This window comes from Muntiacus reevesi, chromosome 6 (assembly GCF_963930625.1).
Source record: "Muntiacus reevesi chromosome 6, mMunRee1.1, whole genome shotgun sequence".
NCBI classification, from domain to species: Eukaryota; Metazoa; Chordata; class Mammalia; order Artiodactyla; family Cervidae; genus Muntiacus; species Muntiacus reevesi.
In genome coordinates, this window is record NC_089254.1 from 36,611,053 (window position 1) to 36,630,227 (window position 19,175).

General features: G+C 33.0%; 1 protein-coding gene across 6 annotated transcripts in view; it reads left to right on the forward strand.

Annotated features, from left to right (window-relative positions):
• CACNA2D1 (calcium voltage-gated channel auxiliary subunit alpha2delta 1) overlaps positions 1 to 19,175 on the forward strand; it is a 494,429-nt gene that overhangs the window by 456,275 nt on the left and 18,979 nt on the right. For all 6 annotated transcript variants that reach the window (XM_065939979.1, XM_065939980.1, XM_065939982.1 and 3 more), the window contains 14 exons: positions 1,512 to 1,609; positions 4,333 to 4,420; positions 5,475 to 5,537; positions 6,206 to 6,309; positions 7,160 to 7,246; positions 8,766 to 8,833; positions 9,190 to 9,228; positions 10,679 to 10,750; positions 11,603 to 11,755; positions 11,840 to 11,892; positions 14,307 to 14,362; positions 14,764 to 14,893; positions 16,883 to 16,992; positions 18,103 to 18,185. In XM_065939979.1, coding sequence (XP_065796051.1) covers positions 1,512 to 1,609; positions 4,333 to 4,420; positions 5,475 to 5,537; positions 6,206 to 6,309; positions 7,160 to 7,246; positions 8,766 to 8,833; positions 9,190 to 9,228; positions 10,679 to 10,750; positions 11,603 to 11,755; positions 11,840 to 11,892; positions 14,307 to 14,362; positions 14,764 to 14,893; positions 16,883 to 16,992; positions 18,103 to 18,185 — 1,204 coding nt within the window. The remainder of the gene's footprint in view (positions 1 to 1,511; positions 1,610 to 4,332; positions 4,421 to 5,474; positions 5,538 to 6,205; positions 6,310 to 7,159; positions 7,247 to 8,765; positions 8,834 to 9,189; positions 9,229 to 10,678; positions 10,751 to 11,602; positions 11,756 to 11,839; positions 11,893 to 14,306; positions 14,363 to 14,763; positions 14,894 to 16,882; positions 16,993 to 18,102; positions 18,186 to 19,175) is intronic.

Below are 19,175 nucleotides of genomic sequence, written 5' to 3' on the forward strand. Positions count from 1 at the left end.
TACTCTGAATAAAGAAAATGGAAATTTACTATATACTAGAGTAACTTGGCTGTCTCCAAACAAAAAAAGAAAGAAAGAAAGAAAAGCACTTATGTGATTGTTTGAATTGAGAGCTAAAATAGGAACATCTTGATTTTTTTTTTCATAAAATGTTTTATTAGAAATAAGGAATGACAGATGAAGTATGGTTATTCAGACTTGGGATGGCAGGCATTTTCTCAAAAATCCATTAAGTGAGCCTTTTACTTTGAAGAATACAACTGAAAGTAATTGTTCCCAATGACAAAATCTGAACTTTAAAACAGAAGCTAGAATTTTAGGAAAGATATATTTATTACTATAAGCAGGACTGCTTTGTAGTAATTATAGACTTATCTAATGAGATCAGTGATATAATTTATGAATGTGAATTTTCAGTATAGTTTAATGAAATGTGTCATTACTTGAAAGATCTAAATTATGCACATTTTCCAAATAACCAATTTATGATGTGAGAAAATCATGGGTGGGTGAAAGAGGCACTCAAAATGTAAGATGGTGCATTGAATTTTAATATAACAAGGTAGAGAAGTTCATTGGTATTGTTTCAGATTCTGAATCACACATTACAAAGCAAGAAATTACAAATAATCAAGTTTTAGTGTTATTTTAAAGCATAGTGACATAGTGACATTATCTGAGAAGACAAAATAATTCTGTCTCTTCCAACTGATTATTTATATGAGGACTGATGTTTTTCATGTGCCAAAACAGTCTTGCAGCCAATTGAATGCAAAGGCATGTTTGTCTTCTATTAAGTCAGGAGTTACAGAAATTTGCAAATAAGCACATCAAAGACACTTGTTTTTACTATTTTCTGAAAATTCAGTAATTTCTCATAAAAGTGCTATCATCTGATGGATTTATTGAAATATTTAATAGATAAATGCTTTTTAATTTCTTGATATTAATTTTTTAATTTCTTGATATTAATTTATAAATGTAAATTACTAACCTATAACGTTCAATAATAGCTCAATCATAAAGAATCTGCCTGCAGTACAGGAAACCTGGATTCAATTCTTGGGGCGGGAAGATCCCCTGGAGATGGAAGAGGCAACCCACTCCATTACTCTTGACTGGAGAATCCCATGGACAGAGGAGCCTGGAGGGCTATAGTCCCTGGTGTTGCAAGAGTCAGACTGGCTTAGTGACTTAACCACCAAACCCACAGGAATAACAGAAGCTAATTTTCTTTTCTTTTCTTTTTTTTTTAGAAGCTAATTTTCATTGAGCACCTTTTGGTCCAGAGGTCAAAAGCTTAATATATATTGTCTATAATCTTTAGCACTTAATGAAAAAATATTGTTCTATTATAGAGATGAGGAGATGGAGATAACAGTTCAGCTTACAAAATCATGCACTACTAAAAAATAAAATTAAAAATAAATTGTTTCCACTACCTATGATTGCCATGAACATTTTTTTAAGTTTTGATTTTAACACATAATATCCTAAAATATGTTTTTCAGAGATTACTGCAATGACCTTAAAATATCAGATAATAACACCGAATTTCTTTTAAATTTTAATGAGTTTATTGATAGAAAAACTCCAAACAACCCATCATGTAAGTATGCAATCATTGTTTCACTGTGTTTATATTCAAAGTGGTCAAATCTTGGTTCAGTTCAGTTTGTTGCTATGCTCGTTTATTTATTTACTTTTTGAATTTTTAATGGTAAAATTAAATAATTTAACTCAATTTTTTACATATATTAAAGAAATTTCATTCTGTTATTAAGTAAACTTTAATTTTCAAGGCCAGGTATTAAATCCTTGCAAATGGTTAGCTGTAAATAAGATAGGCTTACCTTTATTCCTCTCAAATTTGAGAAATTTAATTTGGAATGATCTTTTGAAGGTTTTTTCATTGCATTGTTCTTGGTATGTAGAGGGAAACACAACAGAATTTTATCAAGTGATTTATATCCTCCAATTCATACAATGAGTTTTAATATGGATAGTATAAACACAAAACTAAATAAAGATATAACACCTAATCATTTTCTCTCTTCCTGATATTCTATTTTTATCACAGTAACTTAAAAAGTATGGATCTGTAATTCTCCATTTTATGAAGTAAATCAAGTTGGAATAGATAAATTTTACTAGTTTTTAACCATTTTGTCTTTTAGACAAATTTCCATCCTTTTACTATGAAACCTCATAGAGATTTATGGATTCTTGACCCTTAAACATTTCAAAATCTTAACTAGTCTTTTTTTCCTAAAAATTCCCTCCTTTTCTTTCATTTTCCCCCTCTTTCTCCTTTCTCTCCCTTTCTTCCATCTCTTTTTTCTTTTTAAAATTATTTCTCCATCTATCAGGAAGGTTTAAACAAAGTATGGAATATTACTTCTTACTTTTATCTCATAAGAAGAAGTAACTACTGAGCACCTGTAACATGAGTTAGCCAGTTGCCTTAAAGAGCCACTCTGGAAACCTATCATGGGTGGATGAAGTCTGCATTGATCATGCTTGAACATAACTGATTTCAATACTTTCTGCTCAGTGTGAGCTCCCTAAGCTGAGCCTTTCCAATGTTATTATTTATTTCCTATTCGGAACTAATAGGCATTTCCAAGAGAGAACTAAAATAATAAGATTGTTGAAATCCCTTTATAGGGTATCTCTCATCCCAGAGAAGTATAAATGTTTATACAAAATCCTTTTAGTAAAATAGCAATTTATGTTTTTCAATCTCTTCCTTTTTCCTGTCTCCCCTATAATTCTGTGAAAAATGTTTGAGATAATTATGTAATAATGTAAAGAATTGAGAACTTACTGGATTTTTTTATCATAAAAAAGAGCTAATAGCTAATGAAACAATCTGTATTTTCCTCTGACAGTATTTTTGTAGGTTTTTCTCAGTTATACTTTACCTCATTTATCAATAATCTGTTAAACTGTCTCTAAAAGTAGGTATTAGTGATTGAAATGTAACTGACCTAAACTTTTTTTTAAGGGGGTACAGTCATGTTTAATTTTACTTTAAGACACACTTAATCCATTAGTAAAATTACAATTCTCAATTTTAATTCACTAACTTACCTAAATGTATATGGTGTAGAGCAGTTGTTTTTTTCATATTCTCCTTTATTTTTGGATTAAGTTAAAAATGAAAGATAGTGTATATGTATAAAATGGTAACACTTAATACTAATCTCTATTGTGTGTAATCAGCTGCAGGAGACAGATTTTAAGGTCCATTTTTAGGCTTAGAACATAATGAAAATATTAAAGAAATTATGAAATTACTTGCAACATTGATTTATATATATATATATATATATATATATATATATATACACACACACATACATACACACACTCCTTTGTTTTACCAAAAAGTATTTAATAATTAAAAGAATTTGAGAATTAAAATATTCACTTTCCAAATGGATTATTTTTATAGCAATTATTTCTTTTTTTTAGTAATTATTTCTAAAATAATGTAATAGAAAACTTCCTAGAGTGAATTGAAATGAAGTCTAACATGTGCATTAAGTTGATCCTTTAATCTTTAATGTAAGGTATATTGAGTCAAAATAATTAAAAGGAACTAAAATGTTTTCTAGCCTATCCATTCCCCAGCTCTTGTAGTAATACAATATTAAGTAAGACCATATATTCCTTACATTAATAAAATGAAATCTTATCATAGGCGTGAAGTTTCAGAGGTACTTCTAGGCTATTTCAGAGCTTTATTTATGGGTTTAGAGCAGAGGACCCAAAAAAAGGGAAGACAACATGTTTTGTTAAGATGTGTATGAATTGCCCCTTGGTCCTCATTATCTCTTCCCACTACTACCTTTGATTGAACTTGGGCTGATATGCTCTTCAGTTAATGTCAGAAATGACATCCTGAAGCACATACTCTTTCATCAATACCAGTAGATTTCAAAAGCCAGTCTTGGAGTACTGCTGGCCTGTGATGTGTTCTGTTCCTTGGCCAGAAAACAAACTATATTATACAGTTTTATAATTCTATTAAACTTGCCTATGAAATTATGATGCTTTGAAATCCCTATCTTTTTGATAACATTTAGAAACTTAACTTGCCTCATTTAGAATTGGCTTTTCCACTTCTAATTATGTCCATATCCTGAAAACTGGGAGGAAGAGGAACACACATAAAGATGCAGATAATTAATAAGGGTACATTTTTAAATTCATAGAAATATTATCCACTCTAAATTGCTTTGGAAATTTAAAAGAATACATTTGTTTCATTATTATCCTAATTAAACTATGTGCATATAATGAAACTTCTCTTTTTTTCTGTGTTAGGCAACACCGACTTGATTAATAGAGTCTTGCTGGATGCAGGCTTTACAAATGAACTTGTCCAAAATTACTGGAGTAAGCAGAAAAACATGTAAGTATCTGTTCTTATTAATAAAAAGATATATATTCTGTATTTCAGTTTAGCAACTCTAGGAAATTTGGGGGAAATTGGCCTCATAAATTTAAAGTTTATTATCTTTAATAACAATTTCTCAAGAAAACCATTTTGCAGTTGTTGAATTTTTAGTATTGGGTGTGTGTCAGGACTAACATCAGCGATTACTCAGTTTTACACATTTACACACCTCACCGTGAATAACCAGATTAAATTGATGTGTTTTCATGTGTCTCAGTGTCTGAGGTAAAATAGGATCTCTAGTGAACGTTCAGTTAGCTTTCTAAAAGCACTGCCCTACACCCAGTCAAGAAATTGAGAAATCTGATGATCGTTCTGTTCCAGTTCTTCTCCACTCCATTACTAATCAACCACCAAATGATAAATATTTTTTTCTAAAAAAGTTTTCCTCTCTTCTTCATTCTCAAGCTTCTAATGTTTTTCCATTTCTAAGAAATCACAGCAGGTGATTTTTCTGCCTTTAGTGCTTCTGATTTCTCTGCCCATAGCCCCTCCCCGTCTATTCTCCATGTAACTCAGACTTGCCAGAGTCTCACTTTCAAAACTGAGTCCTAATTTCAGGCTAAAGGTGAAGCAGACTCTCCAGCATGGATTTCAGGATCATACCTGAGCTGACCATTCTTCAGAAGCTTATACTTGGGGTTTTACTTCCTATTGTTTCTCAGCTCGTGCCTTATGCTTTTGTGCACCAAACGCTACCACTCTCCACTAGCTTCCCCTCATATGTACTCATTGCTTTACATGTGATGTTTTCTCTATTAAGTCCCGTTCTGTCTTCAAAACGCAACTATATCATTGTTTCTTATGAAATGTCTTCCTCAAAGTTCCTCTCTTTAACTATTTCTTAGATATTTTAGCCTATTAAACCGTAGTGTGCGTCTATTGATATATTTATCTTGGCTTGCTTTGTCTTAGGAACCCATTTTATTTCTCTTTGTACCACCAACATCTAAATATCGTACAAAGACTCAGTTGAATGAAACTTTCCTTCTTCTGTCTTCTGTTTCAGCAAGGGAGTGAAAGCACGATTTGTTGTGACTGATGGTGGGATTACCAGAGTTTATCCGAAAGAGTAAGTTCAAATAACATCTGTAAAAGTTAGTACATTACAGAGGACTACTCCAAGGATCTGTGCATTACTGTATTAGGAAGCTATTCTTCAGAGAAACTGATCGCTATTAAATTAGAGTTTATTTAAAGTACTTAATTATTAAAAAGCTCCATTCTTGAAAAACATGCTATGATTCTTCAGTTGTATTTTTCCTTGTCACCTTTGTTACAGCATTTAAGTTTTAAAAGAGATTTTTCTCTTTGTAGACATAACTAACCTGGTTAAATGAACATAATGTTATTATGAATATGACTATTGGCAATATTTACATAGCACTTCATTATTTTCACTCATGTATGGATTTTATCTTTGTTTATCTTCAGAAGAGTCCATAAAGTGGGCTTTGTAGGTTTTTTAATACTAATTGATTTACTAACTGACTTGTCCATAATTACTTGGCTAGTAAATGTCAGAGTAAAACTTGAAGTCAGCCTTTTCTGCTCCTTAATTTAACTCTGTGCTGATCTATTGCTTAGTAATGAATGTCATTTACACCATCAATTACCACTAACTTCCTTACCCGTACCAGAGATGCAGACATATCTGTAAAGTTCAGTGATATCCACAAATGGAAAAGTAAGTTATCAAATAGATTAAAGAATAAAAATGATGAGCTACTTCCTCCTTAGGGCTGGAGAAAATTGGCAAGAAAACCCAGAAACATATGAGGACAGCTTCTATAAAAGAAGTCTAGATAACGATAACTATGTTTTCACTGCTCCCTACTTTAACAGTAAGTGCTACTTTACAATTCATTCATCTCAATTCCCCTTTTTAAATAAATTATTGCTACTACCTGCTTTCCCCCCAAACAATATATTTTATGATAGTTGCTCGAACAGTCATTATTAATTATATACCATATGCATGACACTGGAAAGACTGAAGTATCCTTTAACTGAGGAAGTAAAATGCATCTACAGGAAATCAGCCAACCAATAATGTGAATACAGCATATCTACAGACATGCATGGTACGGTGAAACACCTGTAGATAATCCCTAATTTCACAAACTGCAAATATAGTTTACTCTGCTTTAATCAGTATTAGTTGCATAATATTTGTACAAATAATTACTAGTCTACATTTTAAAAATATTCTGTTGGGTTCTTTCCCTCAAGCTTTCTATTTTAATCCTCAGCCTTTCTAGAGGGGCTTATTACCATCATTTTAAAATATTTATTTATTTTTAATTGATTGATGATTGCTTTACTATTACCATCATTTTTACAAATGGGGAAACTGAAGTTCAGGGAATTTCAGTTTTTTTCCAGTTTTTTCAGCAGCCTCCTCAATATTTAGCAGGTATAAACCAGAGATTTGGTGTGCATTCTTTAACTTGTGAGAGTGATGCAGCCAAGCTAAATAAGTTCCATTCCAAAATCAATTAATGCAACCAATTCATGGACACTTCACTTAGCCTGGTATAAAAAGGAAGAAAAAGAGGAGACCACCCATTCCTTGATAACATATTTATGCTAGAATATTTAAGCAAAATACTGTTTTCCTGTATATATTAAAAGAAATGTAATATTATTTGATTTATCTAGAGCAGTTTGTGTTTCTTTTTTTTTTTCTTTTAGAAAGTGGACCTGGTGCTTATGAATCAGGCATTATGGTAAGCAAAGCTGTAGAAATTTACATCCAAGGAAAGCTTCTTAAACCTGCAGGTAAGCATATATACTGTCCACATACACAAGACTGAAATTAAATGTGACCTACTGTTTCTAATATCAACTGGCAGTGCTTATCTGGAAGGCTATTAGTACACTTCAACCAAAATACAGTTAAAGACATGTGAGTTTGAAAAATAAAATGAGACACAGTTACCTATGAGATTGGGGATAAAATTAAATTGATACTATAAAGAGTTGACAAATTTTTCAAAGAAGTGTATATGTTTATACACTGTTGACACAAATTTATGGAGTCAATTTTATACTATATATCAAATTCTAAATGTTTGAGTGATGTAGCAATCTCACACTAGAAATCTAACCTATAAAGTATTTCAAATATACAGAAGTCAAGGGAATTCCCTGGCAGTCCATTGGTTAGGACTCCATGCTTCCACTGTACAGGACACGGGTCTGACCCCTGGTTGGGAAACTAAGGTCTCACATGCCAGGTAGCAGAGTAGATATCGCCAAGGATGTGAATGTCTATAATATTTTAATCATAAAAAGTTGTTTCCATCATTGAGAAAGACAAATATTATGTCTTATCTATATTATATCTGTTAAAAAGTAGAGATCTTTTTTAAAAACTTAGAATAAAGAATATGAAATTTTTGGTAAACTAAGTCAAGCAAATGCAAAAGTTCTTAAAACTGAGCATCAGTGGGAGTTAGAAATGGGCTAGAGTAAACAGATAAATAAAAATTAAGGGAAAAAAGTATTGTGTAAATCAGTGTTGTTAGAATTCTCTAAAGGGTTTAGAGAGGCAGATTGAGAAAGCAAATAAATCCCGTTCTGCTTCTGAGGGCATTTTAGCCCTCAGTGGTTCAACTACATAGATTCACTGTCACTCATGCGGTGACTAACTCATCTGCTCCTTCCTCCATTCACGCGGCTGCTTATTTACTCATCCAGTCTTACTCTTTCAGTCTCTCATTCATGCGCCCTTTTCTACCCACTCACCTACCTACTCATCCGCTCATTTATCCACACTTTAGCAAACATTTCTTCAGCAACTACTGCATGCACTGGTTAGGTTAGGGAAGCCCCTTCAAGCTCACCCTTCAAGTCACTTCATATTTATAAATCTATTCCTGACACTATCAATTTTTTAAGCTTATTGTATTAATTGGCAAGGTGTAGAAAATAAACTATGAATATAAAGAAGTTTATGTAATAGTTTAAGAGCTATTAATATTACTTCTTAATGAAAACCTCAGGAAATATATCTCTAATTTTAGCATTATATTCAATTGAATGCTATTTTATAAATTACCTAAATTATCATATAGCAAAATATATATCTAGCTAATTAGATGTGTAACCTTTTACATGAATTTGAATCAGCATTTCTCAGTGTATCTGCAATTAAATGGATATTCTTTTTCTTTTTTTTAAAGAAACTTACATTTGCCTCCTTAGGAATTTTCAAATGTGAGAGGAAAGATAGGTGACAATTATGGCTACATTTCTTAAAAACTTTGTGTTAATTTTTCTTTACATGGTTTTTCAGTTGTTGGAATTAAAATTGATGTAAATTCCTGGATAGAGAATTTCACCAAAACATCAATCAGGGATCCGGTAAGATATTTTTTTTTTTAATTCCTATGCTACATATACTAGTCTCAAAAAATCAAATACAGTGGCAAAATCAACTTTTAATGCTACTACATTGAAGCATAATTATGAATTCCTATTTTTTTCAGAAAATTTTTTTTGTTTAGTCAACCAATAATAAAAGTATTATCAATGTAAGAATTTAAAATGCCCATTTAAATATTTGTTGATATTCTCTAATTTATAAAGATAAAACTAGTGATTAGACTATCATTTAATCTTTTATACTAAATTATTATAATATGGTAATAATGCAAATGATATAATTAAAATCGTTATTAAGTAAAGGTGAGGTGATAATTGTACTTTCTGTCTTTCAGTGTGCTGGTCCAGTTTGTGACTGTAAAAGAAACAGTGATGTAAGAAAACTCTTTAAAATGGAATTTTAAATACAACTTTTTGTGTTACTCTTTCTAAGACTAATGGTAAAAAAAAATTCAGGAAGTTTTCATCAGATACCAAAATAATATTGTATGGAATTGTGAACTTATTCACTGATAAGAATTTGAATTATATGCTTCTAATTCCTAAACTTAAACTTTAGAAGCATTTAAAAATATTCATTCAAAAGCCATATCAATATGAACTATATTCTCTTTGGACCCAATTGTGTTAGATTCTTTTGCACATATTTATTTTGGCTTTGTTTCTGACCATGGTTTCTAACTGAAGCATACTTATTATCAATGCAGTCTTTTCTCATCTTTTCCTTTTTATCTGAATATTTTTGTGCTGTATTTATAGTGGTGAGAAAGTTTCTTTTAACTGGACCTTAGATTATAAAGAAGTTTTACTTGCCTGGATTGGATTCTATTACTTGCATTTTTGTTTGAGAAATTGAAAAAGCTAATATGAACCTTTTGTTTCCAGTTTAAGATGTGGTAAGAATGAAACTAGATAAGTTATGCCTATACTCAATAAGAAGGATGAATTCCCCTATTTTCTTTGAGTCCTCGTATGTATGTCTGTCTGTTTCCAAGGGAAGTAGGAGTTTCGTATTGTTTTATCACTCCTAAATCTTGAGAAGCCATAAGCCAGTAATTTTAATTATTATTGTAACATTCATTTTACATAGACTATGTATCAGCTGTTTTTAGAGCAAAGGTTTTAGCAAGCTTCTTCCATATTAAGAAAACAGAATGCATTATGTCCTGAACTCTGAAAACAATGCTTTTAATTGTAATTTCATACAGTAAAACTATTAAATTGATTCATGTATTTAAGCTTAATTTAAACTGGGAACATTTTAGGATATATGATTATTTTTCCTTAAAGGCATTTTTTTCTCTTGATTCTTGCTTTTACATCCCAGAGTACTCAAATACTTTTAATATAAAACAATTATAAATAACCTCATGCTGCTGCTTTTACTTTTTAAGTCTGTGATGGATAGTGCCCCAAATGGATTTTTTAAAATGTCTTTCTTGTCAAAATCTTAAGTATGTGTTTAAATATAATAATAATAAAATAATTATACATTATTAAATATTTGATTTATCTAGTTTCCTGGCTTATTAAGATGACCACAGAGTGACAAAAGGATTTTTTCTGGTTTGTTCTTATGAGTTCAGACTGAGTTGACTATTTTAATGGCTGGATGGTGGTGGAATTTCAAGCCCTGATTGTTTGATAGCAACCTATGCATACCCTTATTTCATCAGAATCTCCTGAGCACATACCTTCAAGATAAGATATAGTTATTTAAGCTTTTCTCCTATTTTTATTGTTATAATCATCTACATAAAATGAAGTCATAATGTAACCTAACCTTCCTTAAAAATGTATTAACTGCTATTTTTATTTTGGTAGGTAATGGATTGTGTTATTCTAGATGATGGTGGGTTCCTTTTGATGGCAAATCATGATGATTATACTAACCAGGTATGTACCTAAAGTGGGAAGGGGTAGAGTTTCCAAAGTGTGTTTCCCTGATCAACATTATGAAACTCCTCCATCCCACTATAAAAATTGATAACCAAAGTGTTTAATGTAATATAAACCATAAAAAAACACATCCTAAAAATAGTTTTCCTTTTACTTGTTAGTCAGTTTTACTTTCTGGTACTGTTTCTGTTAAAAGTTATGTACTAAAGATTTTAATATGATATGAGCTTTTTTATTTTTGATCTCAGGAATTTAGAACACTTTCACATATTAGTCTGTTGATAATATGAGTCTTAATACAAACTGGTTTGAAACAGATGAAGATTCTAACACCAAATTTGCCCATTGTCAATGTAGGCTCTTTGGTTCATTTCAAACAAAGTAGAAATAATTGCCAAATAATTCCACTTCTGAATTGATATATCTGGCTTCTCTTTAAAAAACAAACAAAAAAATCTCTCAGTCCTGGACTGTTTTCTAACATGACATTATTTATGGGTTGGAATTGATGAGTTCGAGGTTGTCCCTATGGATGGGACTTAATCCAGTTCATCACAGTCCCCACAAGTTTCTAATTTCACCATTTATCTCATTTGATTGTGGCTTAGTGCATAGTAAACTGTCCATTTCTTACACAGATAGCATTGGGAGCCATTCAGTAATGAGAACACGTAATCTCATGGGAGTTCTTTCAAAGTGTCATATACTCATTTATTACTTGCTTTTGTTTTTAAGCTCCTCAGTGGTTTTAGTTCAGTTTCTTTGTATCATTTCTTTTCTTTGTACTGATTCAAGTGTTAATAAAGTTTCAAATGTAAGCCAAATGTCAATTATTTTTTTCTGTACCAGATTGGAAGATTTTTTGGAGAGATTGATCCAAGTCTGATGAGACACCTGGTTAATATATCCGTTTATGCTTATAACAAGTCTTACGATTATCAGTCGGTGTGTGAGCCAGGAGCGGCACCAAAGCAGGGAGCAGGGCATCGCTCAGCATACGTGGTCAGTGACATCCACTCGCCTTCCCGTTGTGTCAGAGGGCACTCGGTGCTCACTAGCGTAACCCTTTCTCTTCCTGTTTTATAGCCATCAATAGCCGACGTTTTACACATTGGCTGGTGGGCCACTGCTGCGGCCTGGTAAGTCCAAATGTTAGCTTTCTTGGTCATGAGAAAAAAGGGTTGTGAAAGAGGAAAGAATTTGATGAAAATACAGACATCTAAATAACTCTTATGGGAACTACATTATTTCCTACAGCACATATTGTTAACAGTCATAAATATTTTTTCTTTTTTTAAATTTTATTTTATATGTTTTTTATTAGTTGGAGGCTAATTACTTCACAACATTTCAGTGGGTTTTGTCATACATTGATATGAATCAGCCATAGAGTTACACGTATTCCCCATCCCAGTCCCCCCTCCCACCTCCCTTTCCACCCGACTCCTCTGGGTCCTCCCAGTGCACCAGGCCTGAGCACTTGACTCATGCATCCCACCTGGGCTGGTGATCTGTTTCACCATAGATAATATACATGCTGTTCTTTCAAAACATCCCACCCTCACCTTCTCCCACAGAGTTCAAAAGTCTGTTCTGTACTTCTGTGTCTCTTTTTCTGTTTTGCATATAGGGTTATCGTTACCATCTTTCTAAATTCCATATATATGTGTTAGTATGCTGTAATGTTTTTTATCTTTCTGGCTTACTTCACTCTGTATAATGGGCTCCAGTTTCATCCATCTCATTAGAACTGATTCAAATGAATTCTTTTTAATGGCTGAGTAATATTCCATGGTGTATATGTACCACAGCTTCCTTATCCATTCATCTGCTGATGGGCATCTAGGTTGCTTCCATGTCCTGGCTATTATAAACAGTGCTGCGATGAACATTGGGGTGCACGTGTCTCTTTCAGATCTGGTTTCCTCGGTGTGTATGCCCAGAAGTGGGATTGCTGGGTCATATGGCAGTTCTATTTCCAGTTTTTTAAGAACTCTCCACACTGTTTTCCATAGTGGCTGTACTAGTTTGCATTCCCACCAACTGTGTAAGAGGGTTCCCTTTTCTCCACACCCTCTCCAGCATTTATTGCTTGTAGACTTTAGTGATCAGTATAAAACCATTACAATTATTCAGCTTTTTCTATGAAAATAGCTTTATGCAAACTTCAGCCTCTTCAGGGGATTCTTTTATCTATGAATCTGTTGAAATTCTTTTCATTGGTATTTTGTGTTTATATTGTACTCAGTCCTTAAATTTTAGGCCTCACATTGATCTACAAAAAGTGACTAGTTATTGTCTTAAATACCCACGTTAAATGTCTTCATCCATCAGATTCATGACATGATGACTTCTTTTTCTACTTCCTCACTTTTCATACAAAGACTGGCCTCATTTTAGAGGCATTGTATTCCTGAAATGGATCTAAATCTTTCTTTTCACCGGTTCTACCCTTCCTCCCACTTTGCCCTCTACCTATATCCTGCCACCAATGAAAAGAAGACATTTAAACTACTTATTGAGACACTGTGGAAAGTCTGGAAGATCAAATTTATCATTGTTTGGGTCTGGTCAGTCAAGTAACTAATCCCCCTGTTATGTCTGGGTCCATTCCCTCCTCTCCCTGTTTCTCTTTTGTGTCATTACCCTACTGTATTGTGTAAATTTTATTCAGTGTAAATTAATATATAATGTTCACTTGATTTTGAGGCTTTCCCAGCAAAAATTAAATGATTATGCCATTTTATTAAAGTAGAAAAGATTTTAGATTAAAAATCTGATTTTTTCTTAAAAATTATGAAAAATGGAAAAATGGTACTTTCTGTTGTAAAAATGCTATTTTAGATAGGCTTTACAAAGGTTTTCTATATCTCATAGTCATCCTGAAATACTTGATTGTTTTTATGCTATTTTTCTGGCCAGAAATGCCCCCTCCTCAACTTCCCCTTTCCCTTCTCCCTGCTTTTGTTTTAACTAAACTCAGTTGCAGATGAGTTTTTACCAGTATTTGGCTCAATTGTCATTTATTGTAAAACTGAAATGTGCCATATGTCCTGTATTTAATAGGTATATTTTATTTCATGAATGCCACATTATGCATTTGATTTTATGACACCTTAATAGTTAATAAACCCGTAGTACACAGTCATTTTTGTTTGTTTTGTGGTGTTTTTTCCCTACCAGACAGCTTCAATATCTAAAATAAGGATAAAATCTTGAATGTCAAAACTATGCACTAATATGATGACATTCTCCCTAGTTATCACTTCTCCTCACTCAGATTTATATTAGGTGTCTTCACACATTATGTGTCCCTCACTGGGTCCTGAAGACAACTGACTTCATGACTTCTTTTACAAAAAGAAATTTACAATGTCTTATATAATTTAAAAAACACTTCTATAAAAATGCCTGCAAATTCTCAGTTTTTCCAGAAAGATGAAAAAAGAAATATGTTTATGTGTACATGCAAAAATACTCTGGTTTTTATGATATAATTTATAAAATAAAACACCTAGCTTTTTATCAATAGTTTTTTGTATTTAAAATTTAGGTCTATTCTACAGCAGTTTCTCTTGAGTTTGACCTTTCCACGACTTCTTGAGGCAGGTATGTAATAGCTCAGATGCTATCATAATAACTTAAAAATTTTCTTTTTGGGTGTGCTGAGTTCAAAACTCAGAGTGTGTGTGTGTGTGTGTATTTGAGAGAGAGAGAGAGAGAGAGATCGTCCATTTGACATTTTGTAGGTTAAATTCTTTTTGTCACAACTTTCCTAATGCCTTAGAAACATTCCTAGGTCACACTGGTTTCTGTTTTGTAGCTGTTATGTATTCAAATTCATTTATTCTAATGATAGTTATTGGGTACCGTTTGGAGCTGCCACTATATCTCATGGAATAACTAGCCAATTATGGTGCCTGCCCTTATACTGATTGATTTGTTTTGCTCTTTGAGAAATGGAGGCTCTGGGAGACCCCTCATAATAATGGTCTTTGTTTTCCCCACAGTTGAGATGGAAGATGATGACTTTACGGCCTCTCTGTCAAAGCAGAGTTGCATTACTGAACAAACCCAGTATTTTTTCGATAACGATAGTAAATCATTTAGTGGTGTATTAGATTGTGGAAACTGTTCCAGGTAATTTGTTTCTTCAATTCTGGACTAGTCTTGCTTCCCTAAGAAATTGTACTCACTTTTATAATCATTACAGAAAATGACAGATTGTCATTTGAGTATGAGAGATATGAGTAACCACTTTATGTTGAAAACACCACAGATCTTCAGTCTCTCTGAAGGTTTTTAACATTAATTCTGACTTCGATAAGTTGTAATTCCTTCAACTTATTTTAGTAATTATGTAATCAAGAAAATTATACCTACCTTTAGGCAGAATATAAAGGAAATTGTATTTTGTCTAAAAGAATCCATATTAAAATTTTTCTAATGTAGAGATAGTTTCAGAAATTATATTAATTTTGATAAGATTAGAATTATACTTACTAAACAGATTAACAGACATATCCTTGGGTAGGGAATTGTTTTAGTTGTAGCATTCACTTATCTTTGATTTGAAACTGAAAAAACTAAGAACATATTTTCTAAAGTCAAGGTCAGTGTTAGTCATCACTGTCCATAAAATAGTTTGAAAAATTTTTGGAAGAAATGAAAAATTTCATTTTATTTGTATCGAGAGAAAGAACAAATAGCAGGGTGGAGATTTTTGAAGTTTTGAAAGGAAAGGGATAATCTGTGTCACAGGATCCCTGAGAACAGGGCAGGAAGGCACAGAGTTGGAATACTTTGTTTTTAGTAACTGAGGACAGCTTATTCTAGAAGAAATGTTAACAGAGAGAAGAGGAAATACGAGGAGGTGAGGTAATCTGAGCAGGTGACAGGGCAGGAACAGTTGGTTGCTAGGGAATTTGGAAAAAAAGTTTATAAGTTTTTTTTTTTTTTTTTTTAAGTATTTTCAGGAAGGGGTTAACTGCAGTGAGCACAAATTTGTAATTGATGTGGTCAGTATGATTTTATGACTTAGTTTATTAAACCTCCATGTCCTAGGAGGAGATAGAGGGTATGCAGAGGAGAGGAAAGGGGGTGGAGTCAGGCATGTAATCAGAAAAAAGCAGACCATCTTGCTTAAAGATTAGCATATCGGGACATCACTTTCAGAAAATAGAACTGTGGCAAGTTAAGTGGTTTTATCAGTTTAGAGTCTTTGGTCTTTGATTAATTGATGTCCAAGAGTAGCAATGTATACTTTAAAACTAAGTTAAACTGTAATGTAGAGACCAGTATAATACGTGGAACCATGGCTACTTTCGATTTGCTTTATGCTTGTGTCCCAACTTAAATAGGTTAAGAAAAAAAGAAAACCCCACTTCCTTGAAAAATCAATTACTCTTTAACAGCAGATCTACATTTTTACTGTGAAAGGTAGAAACAGCTTAAGATACGGGGAAAAAACACTACATGGAATTCAAAGCCCTTAATTCTGTGTAGACCCGTGTTGTCCTAATTCAGTCGTAACCAGCCACAGATGGCAGTTTCTGTCATCTAATCATTAGTCACTGCAACTAAATTAATGTTACAATTTTGTACCTCAGTAACACTAGTCACCATTTCAGGTGCTCAATATAGCATCCTGTGGCAAGTGTTTGTTTAGCCATATAGGTTAAAGTGGACGATGTTTCTATCTTCACAGAAAGTTTGTTTAATAGCCTGATCTAGACTTCATTCTGTCATGAGCTTGGGCAAATGCTGAGTCATTTTACACTCCTAGTTTCCTTCACTGTAAAATAAGGCAACTCTGGGACATTTTCAGTGATAAATAGCACACTTCCTTAAACATGTAAAATAAAGCATCTCTTACAAGTCTAAACAACAGATTGGTACTTACTTTGCATTGAGGTTTATCGCTTAAGAAACATCTTCTATTGGAATTTTTTTGTATTCATTTGAGAGATGACATGTCCATGTTAATCTTTATCTTCAAAAACCATTCTCATTGGGTTTTACTGTTTGTGCATGTGATATTTTCTTTCTTTTTAATACATAATAGTCTTTGAAAACTATTTTTTTCTCAAATGACGTTTTCTCTAATCTTTTATAATACTCATTCTACAGAATCTTCCATGTAGAAAAACTTATGAACACCAACTTAATATTCATAATGGTTGAGAGCAAAGGAACTTGTCCCTGTGACACGCGGTTGCTCATACAAGCAGAGCAGACTTGTATCCTTTCACGCTGGGGAGATTGGGAGTGACAATTCTATCTTAAAGCCATGCGTTTTTAACCGCATCCCATTGTTCATGCCCAGAAAGAGAAAAATACCACAGAGCGCTGAGATCACCTCACAGAGGCAGCACGGACCCCTCACACAAAACCTCACTTGGATGTCAAGACTGATGATGCTCCACATGCACTCAGGGAAGGCGAGAGGCTTCGCGCTCTCACGGGGAGTCTTTGTGGAGAGAGCCATGCAGATTCCCAAGTAGCCCTGAAAATGGCTGGAGAGCATCAGGGAATGCCCGGTTGGGGTTTGGTGGTGGCTGGGAGGATGCTGGGTTTCTGCCAGGGCTCTCCGCGGCTTGTTGGCCCAAACCACCACACAGTGCCAGGTAAGGACGTCCTCTGTCTTGCCTGGCAGCCCGCCCGGGTGTCGGACAGAAGGGAAAAGGGGCCTGCTGCGCCTTGAAAGCTGTCAGCTCCATCATTAATGGAGTCTATGTGGTCTCTACCCACCATGGAATATTTATTCAGCCTTTAAAAGAAGGTAAGTCCTGTCATATGCTACAACTGCGATGACAGCAATTGTAAGAATATTTCTGTGGGTAAATATGCTAAATAACAATGCAGTGACTATTCAAGCATTACAGGCCGAAGTTTGGTAGACTGCCTCTGGTTTTTGCTATTTCTGGGAAGATGGTCCTCCCATATGTTATGTTTGGAGCTGCCGTTTATTACTAGAACGAGTTTCTGTTTCTATCTTGCTAAATAGGAGGCACCAAGGTCCTCGGTTATGGTGTTACGTGACTCACAGGTGCGTCATTTGCACATCTCAACCACTTATATTCTACAAATATTTACAGAGTACTTCCTTGTGCCAGCAACCTTGCTGTGTACAGTACAGATAAAAAGTTGATCTCTTCACACAGTCCCTAGGCTAACAAAAAAAAAAATTTGTGGCAGTTTAGTTCCTTAAATCCTATAGTAGTATATGGTACTAAAATAATGTCATATGTTTCTCCTGCTTGCTTTGAGAAATAAATATATGGCATTGTATTTTTTCAGTTCTGTGGGGGGAAAAAAGTAACTTCATATCCCTTAACAAGTTTTTTTAGCTGATGGTCCAGATCCTTGTGATATGGTGAAGCAACCCAGATACCGAAAAGGGCCTGATGTCTGCTTTGATAACAATGCCTTGGTAAGTGTGTCCAAAGAATTTCAGGGGACAAATTACACTTTTAATTCCAATATAATGTCTTAACCATAGTATTTCTCATTAACATGACATACTTGCTGGTATATAGATTTTTCATTTCAGTATTTTTTCATGGTTAGCATAAGCTTAACAGTTGCTTCTTCTATCTATCTATCTGTCCTTTCCACAGAAATTGTACTTTCAAACACAATGCCAGTTTACTAATTTTCCAAGATGATAAATCTAATGATTTTAAAGGCTTTCTAATAAATAGTAACTGACAGTAAATATGACTAATAGTATGAGTTGCTTACCTTCATTTATATTCCAATCTTGAAGATATGTTTTTATTATAGTATTTTATTAATTTGTTTAGTAAAAATGCTGTAAATATATGGTACATATACTGAATGAAGAGTCAGTATATTTAAAAACTTGTTAAATTGCTGTTGTCCCCTTATTTGGTAATTCTACTTTTCTACTTGGTTTCTAATTCTATCACCTATTAGCTTTGTATTATTTTACCTAATTACTTTTTATATTGTTTGAAATTAGACAAGGTTAGTAACACAGGATTAAATTGATAACATACATTAAATATGGTATGTAAAATTTTATCTGAGATGAGTAAGTCCTTTTCCTATAGGTTAGCTGTCTTCCTTTCATAAACACTATTCAGACTACTGTATATATAAGTAGCTTTATACTTTTCAAATTATTTTAACTTTTTAATAAGCTTTATTCTGAATCAAACCCCATATAAAAGGTACTCACTACTTATAAAAACTAAACTTTAATATTTCTCAATTCTCCAGTCTTCATGTCTCTTGCATGAAGGTTTGCAAACAAAACATTATCATCTTAGGAATTGCTTATTCTAAAAATATGTCATATCATTGATTCAGTAATGTGCATTTCTAGAAGCTATTTATTTAGAACTGATTTCTTTCTTATTTACTCAAATACACACAACCATATTTGTTTCAGAAAAGA